A 14,345-nucleotide genomic window follows, 5' to 3' on the forward strand; every position below is an offset into this window, starting at 1 on the left:
AAAGAAAATTAGGAACAAATTTTCTTATAAACTAGTCAATAACTATTTTTCTTGAATCAAGTCAGTATATTCTTAATTTTAGAACACGCATTCTTGACCAAAAAGAATATTTCAAGAATATTTTGTTCTTGATTTTAGAACATTTTAAACACCGCCACCCTCCGCTAGGTGGCGTGTAATAGAAATGCTCTGGAACTTCATTATAATTAAAATTTGAAACAGAATAAAGAGTATCTGATAGTCAATAGACTCCGGCGTACCTTCTTGATTTTTACTAATAAACATTTTCAATGTTACTTGTTAAGTGTGATTCAAAATAATCAAAATCAAATCAGTTGCAGTAATCGATTCATTGTTCAGTTTATGAAAATGAAAAGCTGGCCAAACCGAGTGTCCTTAAATCGATCGCCGTAAAGTGTGCAATGATTTATATCATAATCCTGTCACATGCTTTACCGATTCAATACACAAAGTGCTGCGGGCAGGGCGGCGACCAGACCGCTGAAATCAGAATCAGAATCAGGGACAGGACCAGGACCTCAGTACCGCCCCCCAAAAAGTGTCCTCCTGTCAGCCTGCCGGCGTCATCTGCTTGTCAGCGAGTCGATTTTGGATTGTCAGTGCCACGCCACACGTGTCACGTGCGTCATTTGGCCGCCATTACATGGCCAGCAGTTTGCCAGTCTGTTGTTCTACCACCCCAAAAAACCCCACTTTCCACTTTTCCGCTTTTCAAAGCCCCCCCGTTTCGCCACCCCATTTTTAATTAATGAGCAACAACGGCCCATCGGCAATCTGGTGACCGGGCGATAGCTGAAAATCTGAAACTAAGCCTCTGTTCGGCCGTGTTTGCTATTCATTTGCCGTCCGGGCGTTTTAGTTGGGCATCAGCATTTTTAATTGGGATTATACATAGTTTGGTTTACATAAGTAGTCGCCCGCAAATGGCGAGGGACAGATTTTATTGAATGTTTTTCGAACGGATTTTATCGAACCTTTTCGATGAGTATTCCAAATGGCAGATGGAAAACCATAGACATTCATGTATTTTCCATTTGCCTTTTGGAAGACCCATCTCAAATGGGAAAATGGGTTCTCAGCCGGAGTTTGACCATATTCCGGTAATCGTCGGATTTCCAAACGTGTTGGCGTCTGAGATCTACATATTTGGCGGGCATGTAGGCGAAGAAGGTGTCCCTGATGTGGCCACCCAGGTGGGAGTATCCCCGCAGGGCCAACCAGGTGAGACGCGACTGTTCCAGAGCCAGATTATTGAGTTTGTCATGGTACTCGGACCTCCTCTGCCTAACCTGACACATGAACTTGTTATAGCTGCCATAGTTAGAACCAATCCCGAAACCAGGAAAGGTTTTCTTCACACTCAGAATTTCCGTCCTGTGATGCTTCTCATCCTGATAGACCCTTTCGTAGATCCGATAGGATGACTTTACGAGATCCTTCATCTGATCCCTGCTGAAGGTCTTGCCATAGCGATCCGCCACCCAATCCAGTAGCACGGGCATTTTGTGGACATTGGAGAAGGTGGCCAAAACGAAGTGAGGGTTTCTACGGAGCACCTGCAGAGCTTCCTTTAAAAGATCCTCAATCTGTTGCTTGTTGTTTGGATCTATAATATAGTTAAGTTCTTGTTCTTTAACAGGTGGGGTTTCTACCACTTCTTCCACATTCGTGCGGAACATGTCCACCGCACAATTGGCAGCTGCTTTTAGAACAGGAGGCAAAGATTTATCCCTTTGCAACTCCTTTACTGACTTGGATTCCCCGTCTTTTAAAGAATCAATTAACAGCTTTTCAATCACTGGTCGCTTGTCCTCCAGATCTAAAACATCATCCTCCCAGGGCATGTGCTCTTCGGGAATCGCCGGTAGATCGAAAATCTTATGGTAGTTCAACTGGAAGCCATCAAGTGTTCTGGTAGTGAAAGTTTCTTCTTCAGGACACCGCTTTTTTATCAGACATCGCAAAGTTCGACTGCAGGCGGGAATTCGATCGGCGAGTTTCTCGAAGTTGGTAGTTGGTAAATGCGGCTCTTCCTCCACAATGCTTTTTGCAGATTTTCGAGATCTACGGATTTGATTATGGGTTGTCCTACTCTTCTTACGCTTAGGGCTTATGTTTAAATCGTTTTGTTCTTCCAGATCACACTTGACATCCAGAAATTTACAGTCGCCAGCCCCAGCGCATTGAGATTTATTCCTTTGCATTAGCATAACCTGTACAAACTTATCCTGCGAGGTTATTCTGGATAAATCCATCCTGTGCCCATCTTCAGCCAGATCCATCAACAGGGAAATATCTTCCTTCTTTCTTGTGGCCTTTTGGGTTGAGGAAGTCATATGTTTGCACCATTTACGAGATCCGACCTCTTTCTGAAAGCTTTTAACTTGGCCTAAAGGTCTTGGTCGTAAGCACTCGATATTTTTTTCTATATCTTGTAAGGTGCGTTTACGCCGATCCCTTAATTCAGCTTTTGAAACATCCAACTGAGATATGCAGTGCTGAAAAGTCGAGTTGACTTTCATCTGATGAGTCTCACACAGAGGATCGCTTTCTTCCGACCTAGGTTTTAGGGTTAAGCCATCGAGATGCTCCGAGAGTAACTTGGTTACTATCCTTTTGGCAGGAAAAAATTGGTAATGGGCAAACCAACGAGACTTTTCATTCGGAATTTGGTGCATAAAATCGCTATACTGCGAGTACTCAGGGAAGCGCAGCTTGTTCTTTGGATCTTGGAAATGGGACTTTGGAATAAATTCACGAGGACGCACTTGGGAAGCAAAGTAGGGCAGGACACGATTTCTAGGATCAATACTTGGGGGTATCTTAACTAAACCCTTATGCGAAATATCTTTTCTTTGGGAGGTCCTCTTTTTCGAATGAGTGGCAGGTGGCAGTAGGGCATCCAAGGCTCTCAAGGTGGAGGGCATATCCAGATGGGCAATACCAGACAGCAACAACTGTTCGTTAACCGTATAGTATTCCGAATCCGAATCCGAATCCTCGCTATCCTTTCGGCACTTTTGGGGACTCTTGTAGGCCAACTCCCAGAGGAACCACAAGAAGGCCAGATCGTTGCCCTGGCTCATGGCCATGAGGACTTTGATCTGCGATGTATCCACCAGTGGATGGAGGCCCAGTTGGTGGACACAGCGGCGCACCCTGTAAGTAGATTCCTGTTCCAAGTCATCGCGAAGGGCGTGGAGCAATCCATCACAGGCCTCCGTCTGCACGGCGGACATTCCACGGTACCAGCGCGCACAATCTATATCGCGGTAAGAACCCAGAGTTTTCTCAGACATCTCAAAGCTACTTTTCTGACAGCCAAAACAATTTTTTTTTTCAATTTTACGTTGTCTGGAATGATAACTTTAATTTTGGCTTTCGATTTGTAACGGAATGTGACAGTAAGTATTTTATTTATTCACATATTGCATTTAAAATGCCCCAAAAAGACTGCAAAGCCATCAGATACCTGTTTATTAACTTCAAAATACATCTAACCATCTTCATATTTATCTTCCATCTAACTTTATAGTATAAATATTACTATTAGATCTTCTTATGGGTTCTGTTAAATTAAACACTGTTTATATCAAGTCCATTTTTCTCGCTAATAACCCTCAAACATCTCAAAAAGTGGATGTAGTTCTTACAAGTTTACCGTAATGATTATTTCTTTTAAGGTGTTTCTGAGAACTATGAGTTTCTACGAGTAGGAGAAATATATTTCATTTCCTTTTCGACACCGCTAACAGCCCTCAAAGATTTCAAAAAGTTGTTGTAGTTTGAATTCAACAATTCCAATGCAAGTTCCTGCCGACTCCCTCGTTGATTTATTCCCATTTTGTGGTACTTGGTCAACTCGTGCTCCAAAGTTGGTGTTCAGGAATTGAAACAAATGTTAATTACTTCATGGAGTACAAACGACATCAAGGACTACAAACCAAATCAAAAGCCTTTTACATTTTAAAACGAAATTTAATTCAATTACGCAGCTAAACTGCCCAGCAGAATGTGATAACCGCAAACGCAGGACTCGGGGACCGGTCCCTGAGATGGGGGACTATCATCTCCAAGCGATTGTCAGGGGGCGGAAGGGGTGGCAAGGGGGCGTGGTCCTGACTTGGCTAAGTAAGCGAGAGACTTTGGCATGCGGCTGGCTGATTGCATTTGTTGCATTTGTTGCATTTGTTGCTCCTCGGTTGTCGTTTGTAATTGTCTGTACTTAAAAACTCATCAGACAAAACGACAATGGTCTGGGTTCTGGGTACTGGTTACTGGGTCCTGCTAGTGGAATCTGAGCAGGATAGTTAAGGACAGTTTTATCAACTGCAGGACAAATATTGTTGCATGCCCCCAGGCGCAACTCGAAACAGTTGCGTGGCTGTTGTTTAGTTTTTGCCGCACGCCACTCTATGCAAAACTCCGTGTTTGTCTGGTTGTGTGCGACAACAAGTGGGCCAAAGTGGGCTGAAGTGGTTCTAAAGTGGCAGAAATGACAGCCCCGATATCACTGGCCGCAAGCCCCTATATCAAAATGGCCCTTGATGGCACATAGCACATAGAGCATAGAACAGTTGGCAAGTATTTAATCAACACTAGACGTTGGCTACATTGGCCGCATTAAAAACTAGTTTGAAAAAGTCTCTTTGCCGGATTTTAGCTCGGTGGCAATTAGTTGCATTGTGGCAGGGAGACCAAGTCCAGTTTGCATATAAATAAGGCGGCGAAACTTTGCTAATGCCCCCCGGTAAAGTTACGTTTCCCCACTTTCCATCTTTTCCATCTGTGGCATCTGCGGCACGAGACGCATTTTGCATTTTTAATGGCTGCTAAATCTATACAATTATGAATTTAATGTGCACGATGGAGTAATTTCGCTTCTAAGTGGCGTAAAATGAAGTGTGTTCCCCCCTTTCTTTCTCCGGCCACCTGTCACAAGTGTCCGCAAGGATCCTTAAGTTTTTATGATGACCAGGTCTCCGCCCAAGCAAAATATTTACACGCCAGTTGGGCTCCTGCCCGCAATTTTCAGCTTACCCAGAAGCAACACAATCAACACCATGCACTCAAAAAACAAATTAACTAAGCTGTTTTTTTTTTTTTAAATGCATCATTAACTTATCTGCTTCCTTATTTATTAGTAATGTTAGGTAATATAATAAACATTTATTTTTGCTTTACTTAAAACTCCTTAATATAATATGTATTTATTTAGGAAAAAAGTAAATATATGATTATTAATAAAAATGTTAAAAGATTTACCATGTAATAATGTTATAAATATGTAACAAAAAAAATGTATCTAATTAAGAAATTTTATAAACCTTAATATTTAAATATAAATATTTTAAAAATGAAATAAATTCTCTCCTTTGATAAAAAACGTGTAAGCAACATGGATCGAAGTAAAATAAAATTGTAGATTAATATATTATCTACAAAGTTTTAAATACAATATTTTTCAAACTGAAATTTATTTTTTTAACTAAATTTTAATATTTTAATTATTCTAATATTTTGTCGAATAAGACATTTTTTACAAACAATGGTGACTGGGCCCAATAATTTAATAGGCTACCAGATTTTCTGGGCTATAAATAAATAATAATATTAAAATTAATAATATAAAGAGGCTTCTTTAATATCCTCCTCTCTGTTTTTTAATAATCTCTGACAATCATTTGTATTGTTACTCTAAGAATTTGTAGAGTGCTGGCAAAGCTGTCGCAGTAAAGGATTTGGATATGCTTAAAGGCGGTGCCATGGCAACGGGCTCTCCTTTGAGGGCGGAATCAATTTTTGTATTTTATTTGCGTGAAATAAAGGATGTGCCGGCCACAAAGCGGACAACACCCCGCCCTCAAAGTCCTGGGCTTTTCCGGGGCAATCATACGAAAATTCACCAAGGATTGGGAGTGTCAACGGGGCAAGCTCCCAGCTCCCAGCTCCACCTCCACATCCTCCAACTGTCCCACGATGGCGATCCACGGCACAGGCCATCGGCGGTTGCGGACAGGACCAAATGCAGCAGGACTAGACTGACTAAGGACATCGCCTGGAACTATGCTTTGAACTTAATTAGCTGCACATTACGAATTTTTACTGCCAAAGTCGGTTACTGCAGTCGGCCGATGGCGTGGAAGTGGCCAGGTGGATGGGTTGGCTGCTTTACCTGGATGGTTAGCTGGTTGGTTTTTCAGTTGGCTGGTGGGTCGGGTACTTACCACTTCCTTTGCCCATTTTACGGCAGGACTAATTTTTGTTTTCGACAACGTCGCCAGTAAAGGTTGTGGCAAAAAAAAGGAGGGGAGCCGGAAGGAAGGTAGGCAGGTGGGGCTGCAGGTAGGAAATGTCATGGGCTGCGTCCTCGTCGGCAAAGGAAATGTTGTCGAGATTAAATGCACTGCAACGAAATGGGGCAAGACCCCCTTCAAAACCCCGCTTCAAATTCCTCTCCCTTTCAACGTGGACAGTTGGTCAAGGTGTGATTATGCTGCGACACCCCCACGAAACCAAAAAAAAAAGGGCATCCCAAATCCCCTACCCAATCCATTTGCCATTTTTACCCCTTTTTGAGGCTTTGTCTTCCCTTAATAAGCGTCATGAATTTATGCAGCTCACAAATTTTCCCTCAACTCGCCTTTTTTCGCCGCACTTTTTCTGCCTGGCCTGTAATTAAGTTGGTTATTTTAAATGATCAGCAAAAGTTGAGGTGTAATTTAAGGACGAGTTGGTTCTGTCTGATATCCGATAGACGGTATTAAACAATTAACCCAGAAATTTAAGTTCATAATTATGGCATTTACCTGGCCACACACACCAAAGTCTTAAATTCCCTTGGCGGCAAAGGATAACAGAGCTAAACTGAACAGAACAGAATGGAACAGAACCCATCATAAAGCGATAAGCACTTTCACCAGGCGGAGAAATGGGATACTTGGTTGGGGGAGGGGGTCGACGTGAAAATATGTTTGTAAGCGATGAACTTCAAGTGGCTGTTAGTAAATATAAAACAGCAAGTGAACCGAACACCAAACACAGAGTCCTGGGAATCTTCGACTGGCTCTTGGGCTCGCTCCAAAGCCTGTGTGGATATCGCAGTCGCCGAGTGGACGAGGAAGTGGAGCACACTGGACCAGATAGCAGCAAAGTATGCACTGGAAGAATTGTATCTTTAAGTAATTGGAATGTAGTGCCTAGTTTAAGAGGACATGTATTCAAACAGGTCTCGCAAAACGTCCTGCTTGATAGAAATATTTACTCAGAAAGAGATTTAAAAGTGATCAATACCATTTATCAGTATTGGTATCTTTTAAACCTAAATATATGTATGTGTTTTAAGATATTCTTTGGATCATGTAAAATATTTTATAAATCCACATATCCACCTTAGACAATTTATTTAAAGAGCTGTATTTATTTCAATCGCCATATAATTACTTTATCGTGTAACATTTTAAAAACGAAAAAAAGATTTTTCCAACTGAACATACTATATATAAAATCTAATTTGGTATCTTAAAAGTTAGCCAGGATAATTATATATTATTGTTTCTATGTATTGTTGAAGTAAAAAGTTAAAAAAAATGTTAAAATTTGGAACAGATTAAATTAAAAACGATTTAAAATTTCACACATTATATGATATGTACTAAGGGCACTAAACAAATATATTTTCTTTATTGATTCGGAATATTTTATTTTATTATTTCATCAAGGTTTTGGAAGACTTCTGCATTCTATGAATCTCTTTCTACATTTTGTAAGATTCAAGAAAAGAGTAAAATCCAATTTAAAGGTCCTGTAGTGAGCCAATAATTTTTGTTGATTCTTTAAAGTGTAGCCATAGACTCGAGACTCTACACCGCACATCCACGTATACTCGTATCAGTCGGCAGGGTCGCAAAGTCGAGAAGCTCTTTGGAGATGGCCCCCAGCAGTCCGACTCCCCGAGAATATTCCACAACTCATCATTGCCACGGCACGAGTTACGGAGTACGGAGAAGCCAAAGGAGTCGGAACACCTCTGGCACGTGCTGCCGCATCCCGATTCCGTCCGAAATTTCTGGGCGGATCCGGCAAAGCAACCCGGTGCAGCCCAAAATGCTGGCAACAAACAAAAAGTGCAGCCACAACAAGTGCAAAAAAGCGGAACACTCGTAAAGAAGCATAAAAGAATGGGGCTCACAGAGGAAAAAACTATTTGAAGTCGGTATATCCGTTTAGGAAGCCAAAATCCTCCCCCGACCAGCAATAACTAGTTGTAAACACACCCCCCACACACACGAAGTCGCAGGAAACAAGTAGTTCCCCTTAGTTCCCTGTACTTTCACGTACACGGAGAAAAATTTTAAATATCATTTTGAAGTACCCATGGTTAATTTGCTATGTAACATTTGTACCATTGAAAAATGTTAAAGTGATATTGAGAACAGGTATTTCTTCGATTTCTTCTCTTTTAAGATTCTCTCAATTGGAAAAGCATGGTTAATTTGCTATTTAATATATGTACCATTGAAACATGTTAAAGTGATATTAAGAAAAGGTATTTCTTCGATATCTTCTCTTTAAAATTGTCTCAAATTGAAAAGCATGTTTTATTTGCTACGTAACATTTGTACCATTGAAACATGTTAATGCGATATTAAGAACAGGTATTTCTTCGATTTCTCCTCTTTTAAGATTTTCTTAAATTGAAAAAGAGAAAAGAGATCAGGATGCCCTTTACTACTCTGGGTTAGAGCGAGACAAAAAGATAAGTTCGATTCTTTAAATATTTGTTAAAGCACATTTGGAATACCCATAATAATATATTTTATTTATTTATTTAACAAATTAAGCTTAGCATACCCTTAATAATACAAAAAACATAAATTATGAGATTAAAACAGGGAAAACAAAAATACTATATTCATAATTAATTGCCTTTTTTTTATTATTTGGTTTTAAATTAGAAATAAAAAAAAACCTACAGAATTTTAATGAAAAACCTATATTATTATATTATGTTATCTTATAACATAATTTACATTTAATACGAATTTTCATCGAAATGATCATCATATCTTAGCAACCTTTCTATCAGTGTAGTTCCCTGTACTTCCCCGTAAGGAGTAAACTTGTTTCGAGGCCGTACGCACGGCTTTTTGCCTCCATGCCCGCCTGCAAAGGACCCTTCTCGAGGAGCTTTTCATAGACGTTAAGCCCTTGTGCACTTGTCGTCTCAGGCCCCCCGGACCGCCGGCAACCTTAAGTTTTCATAACAAATAAGAAGGACTCGATGCCTTGAGTAGTCCGAAAGTTAAGCCCGCTCAAAGGCTGCCAGCCAGATAAAATGCAAAGCTCTTGAGCGTTTGAAACTTAATAAAAATCCACGAGTAGTTCGCGAGTTCAATGTCAGACTTTCGGGATCCGTGGAGCCGGCCCACATAATTTCTTAACACATCGCAAGAAAGGGCTTGGCACACAATAAATAATAAGGAGCCATTTCTTTTTTTTCGCCGCTCTCCATAGACGCAAAAACTTGGTTTCGCATAATTTTTTAAGCAAAGTTTCGCAGCCAAAGGCAAATCCTTATGGCCAGTGCAACCGAAAAAACTGCTCTTTTCATCTTCTTGTGCCAAGATTTTATGATTAAAATATTCATGCATGGCAAAATCTTCATTCAAGGTGCTCTGGAAGTTTTTAATTTTAATTAATTCCACCGTTTAAGTGGAAACTTTTCTAGGGGCATTGTGGGTAATATACAATATGGTTGACCAGAAAAAGAGGAGAAAATCGGGGGACATGTCTATGCATTCGGTTGATTTTTTTTTGATTTATGTGAAGGATTCTATCTGACTATCTGGAAAAGGGATCATCAGCACGTTCGTGGATTTTCCTTGAAATGGATGGGTGGCTCTAACATTTATTTCATTGTCGAATGCGAATGCGAATGTTGGCAGCAGCAGCATTCAAAGCATTTCGCACCACATATTCCTTTTGACACCCACTTTAATATTTATGGCCATGGACGTAGACCGGAACCCCTCGTTTCCGCAAACAGCAGTTTCTTCCCATGGTCTCTGCACTGTTTTGTTTCAAGCAATTTAACAGCTTTTGGGTAAAATAACAAGCCCGCCAACGAGCACACCACACACACAACAACATACAGCACATCACAACAAACAAACTCCGCACATTCCGGGAGCGGGCAAAAAGTCAGGCCCAAACAATGCGCCACTAGGAAACCCTCCTGACCATCCCGATCAGGATCCCTATCCCCAAAGCCCCAAGCCAGTAGAGGGGAGCTGCAGATGCAGGGGAGAGGAGCCAGGATTCAGGGACCAGGAACCAGGACTCAGAACCCAGGATCCAGAGACAGACGGTAAGGGAGCTGCATATTTTTGCAACACAAAATAAACCGCAACAGCAGCAATTTGCGTCGGTTGTTAGTTTGGAGAGTTGCTTAAAATTTACATGGACAGCGCGCACACATGACTAGACAGCCGATCTATGGGCTATATGTAGTCCAGATAGACTATATAGTCTGAAACGGGGGTTGCGGATGGGGATGCGGATATGCATATGCATGTGTGTGGACAGTGCTGCGCCATAACTGAATAAAGTCCATTTTTAAACAATTACCTTTAGAATTGCTTTTATGGCAGCGGAAGTAGCCTCACCGCCAAGCATTCTTCCCAAAAAAAGAAATGGAAAACATCGAGTCCTTTGAGATATATTACCATACATGTTAAAGACTCTCTGTTGGGGCCTCTCGATTAACAGCCATTAAAGCGGCCTGCTTGGGATTTACATTCCAGGAAAAATTCCCACCACCTGACTCTGTCCCATCCCGCAATCAATCAAATCCAATCTAGGCACACATTCCGTCACATACTGGAGCAATCAGAACGAGACCTTTGACTTCTGCCTTCCCGCCCAGATGCGAACCTTATGCACTGGGGGAAAGCTATTGGAAATGGGTTGTGTGCATAAATTAATAGGTAAATTCTCCTCTTTGAAAACCATTGAAACATTTAGTTTAACTCTATGTCAAAAAAAAATATATGCCTTTACATAAAAGCCCTCCATGATTGATTTGTGGTGTATTTTGTAAATCCTTAGAAGTATAAAGCCTGGTCCACCCGTTTCTGAAGAATTCGCGTTTCTTCATTTTATTGTGATATCAAACTGCTCTTTCTCGTCATGCTAGACCATCTTCTTCTAAAGAATTCGCGTATATTATATTATTGCTTTGGGCCTCCTTAGGCTAAGGAAAAAGAAAAATGCAACCGCGAATTCTTCAGGAGAGGATGAAAAATAAATAAAGTTACTATATTCTTCCATTTCAGCTTCAGAATGTATCTCAAATTAATTTATCATAATTATTATTTAAATATGTAAGCCTCATTAAAAAATTTGATACTCGAATACAATAAATTTAATATAAGTTAAAGGTTACAGAAATGAAGAACCCTTTTTCAACACTTAAGTTAGATTAGTGGGGTTAAAACTATTTCTGCCACCGCCAAATCCTTTTTCTTTCCGTGTGAGCTTTGCCCGCAAATCAAGAACAAGTTTTGGTGTTGCCTAGGCAAACTTGCCCCCTTTTCAGCCGCATCACATCAGAAGTCGAGTTTGTGAGTGGGCCACCACGGCGGATACGTGATGTGCCTCTGCAATAACAGGGAACTATAATAATTGTGACCGAAGGACACACGACGAGTTTTGTGTGTGGGAAGTGCTGGCTTTTATTTGTTGAGTGCTTTTCAAGGTTGTCGCCTCGCTTAGGGATCCCAGACAGCGCTTTCCACTTATGTAGGTAGCTAAAAAAGACCAAAAAAAACTAAACCAGACAAAGTGCAACTCACAAAACTCAAGAGTTGCATGCAATAACCAGTTGCAAGATGAGAAGCATTAAACGGAAAATACAAACGTTTTGATGGGTAAAGAACTCAATGCCCCAAAGCGGGGTTACGCATGCGTATCACAACAGCCACGCCCACAGCCCACCGCCCATCAGGCATCATTTTGCAGCCAGAAAAAACCCTCCTTCACACGGACTTGAATTATGAAATGTGAAAATTGTGTTAAATAAGTAAACAGAGGATGCGTTTGTGCAACAGCAGTGCTGCTGAAAAATAGACACTCCCGAGTCACGTAGCCACGAACTGAATTTCATATTTTATGGCAGCCCAGCCGCCCATCCGAGTGGCAAAAAAAAAAAAAAAGGAACCCATTTAGCACCCACATCCTAAACCCCCTTTTTGGGATCCCCATCCTCATCCCCATCCATGCAGCAGTTGCAATATTTGATCTAAAATATTTATGCCCCGGGCGGAAATTGTTTTTGTGTTAAATGGCGGAAGCAACGGCATTGTAATTAAAATTTGCTTAAAACTTAATGGCAAGTATTTAATATACAATATACAGCTCGAGTGCTGTGGAATGTGGTTGGACTGGCTGGAGGAATAGCTTCTGTAATTAAAGTTGAGGTGGAACCCCAATTGAATGCCCACCAATAGCGGATAATTATATATTTCATTACCTTTGACCTCTGAAAGGGACGGGGGCTTAAAAAAATAGTGGTCTCAGAATGGGCTTCCTGGTACGCATTCAACGAATGCAATGAATTTTCCGGGCGACTCCAGTTGCATGCAAAAATATTCATCCCATTGGCCACCAGTCCCCCCAACCCGGAGTTTTCCGCCCCGCAGCTGCCCTTTGAACCCCCTTTTCAACCACCCCCCCTTAAACAACCCCGTTTTGCGTATGTGCATGCCTCAAATAGTTGCACCACACATTAAATTTCCGGACTGGCGTCCGTTCTTTAAATGCCGAAGGAAATGCAATAAACGCCAACTAAAAGCCACGCCAAAAAATTACAAAAATTACGGCAAAGCTAAAGGGGGCGAAAATGGTGGGGTGAAAATTCCATGGCAAGGAAAAATGCCGAAAATGAAATGACGCTAAAAGTATCGCAATAAAAACGCATTAAAATGCCTCGCCAGGGAGTAAATAATTTTTGTTGCTCCGATCGCAGACATCGAAGTGTTTTTGTAGTTCCATACAGGGTAAAAAATGAAATCATTTTGGGATAACTTTAAAATGGGATACCAACTAACATTCCATCCCAAATCTTGTTTAGGATAAAGCATTATAACATTGTAAAAGGTGTCTAAAATTATGCTACGATATTATACATTTTGTAAAAGTCCTTATTAAAATATGTTGTATGTTTATATCTTATATCAACTAATGTTGTTTTTAATAAATAAAGCCTTATACATCGGAAGATCCCATCAATCTGAAAAACACCATAACCACTTTAAAAGGTGTCTAAAAGTATGCTATATAATAAAAAACGGTAAAAGTTCTTCTTAAAATATATTTCATCTTTAAATATTATATTACCTAATATTCTATCCCAAATCTTGTTCATATTAAATAAAGCCGTATACATCGGGAGAAGCCATCAATCTGATAAGCATTATAATAATTAAAAGGTGTCTAAAAGTATGCTACAAAATAATGCAAAGGTAAAAGGCCTCGTTAAAATATCTTTCATTCTCCGTGGTATATTTCTAGGCACAATTTTAGGTGGTTTTAAATAAAAATGTTCCTAAGTTCTTTGTAATAATAGTTTAAAATACCACACGTCTCTCTTTGTAATCCCATATTTATTAATTCATACCATTTTTGAAAGTAAATGCTTAGGTTTTTTCTGTCTGTATTCCATAGTGGAATATATTGAAATACAATCGATGCTGAACAATTAGGCGCCGATTCAAAGAGGCTATAGTCTGTGGTCCGTAGTCTGGGAATAATATTTTTATGGCCAGCGGCGCGCATAAATCCCGGACATTCGGCTTGTAATTCAAAATGGACAGAGGAACGTGCAACCCGAACTTAGCAACTCCCGGCTGGATAGCGACTGGGTCCATAATTTATCGTCCTGCTTGATTTGAGTGCATAAATTCCCTGCCAAACGCCTTGTGCCTCGAATCCCTCGGATCTGCTTCTCAAAAGCTGCTCAATGAGCCGAAGATGCAGAGCATTTTGTAAGGCGATGCGCTTTTAATGTGTTTATTGACTTTCCTCGGGAAATGGGTTGGATAAATGGGGGGTTTTTAGTTGGTTTTTGGTGCTGATGTGATGGGCGAACTTGGGAGCAAAGCAGAGGGATTAGACCAATCAATCAAATGCTATCGAGTTAATTAAACAAGATGCTGCCAAAGGAGCCGAGTATTCGGGTCAACTGTATGGTCTTTGGGCTCCTGGAATCGTCTTGTGCATATTTATTGCAGTAAAAATCCAAATAATTTCCAAACGCAAGCTGA

General features: G+C 40.6%; 1 protein-coding gene across 1 annotated transcript; it reads right to left on the reverse strand.

Moving 5' to 3' along the window:
- Positions 1–907: 907 nt before the first annotated feature.
- LOC119547136 lies at positions 908–3,404 on the reverse strand. Its single transcript, XM_037853848.1, has one exon. The coding sequence runs from the start codon at positions 3,318–3,320 to the stop codon at positions 1,077–1,079; it is 2,244 nt and encodes a 747-aa protein (XP_037709776.1). The 5' UTR covers positions 3,321–3,404; the 3' UTR covers positions 908–1,076.
- Between the last annotated feature and the right edge of the window lie 10,941 nt (positions 3,405–14,345).

Source organism: Drosophila subpulchrella, chromosome 2L (genome assembly GCF_014743375.2).
Source record: "Drosophila subpulchrella strain 33 F10 #4 breed RU33 chromosome 2L, RU_Dsub_v1.1 Primary Assembly, whole genome shotgun sequence".
In the NCBI taxonomy this organism is placed as follows: Eukaryota; Metazoa; Arthropoda; class Insecta; order Diptera; family Drosophilidae; genus Drosophila; species Drosophila subpulchrella.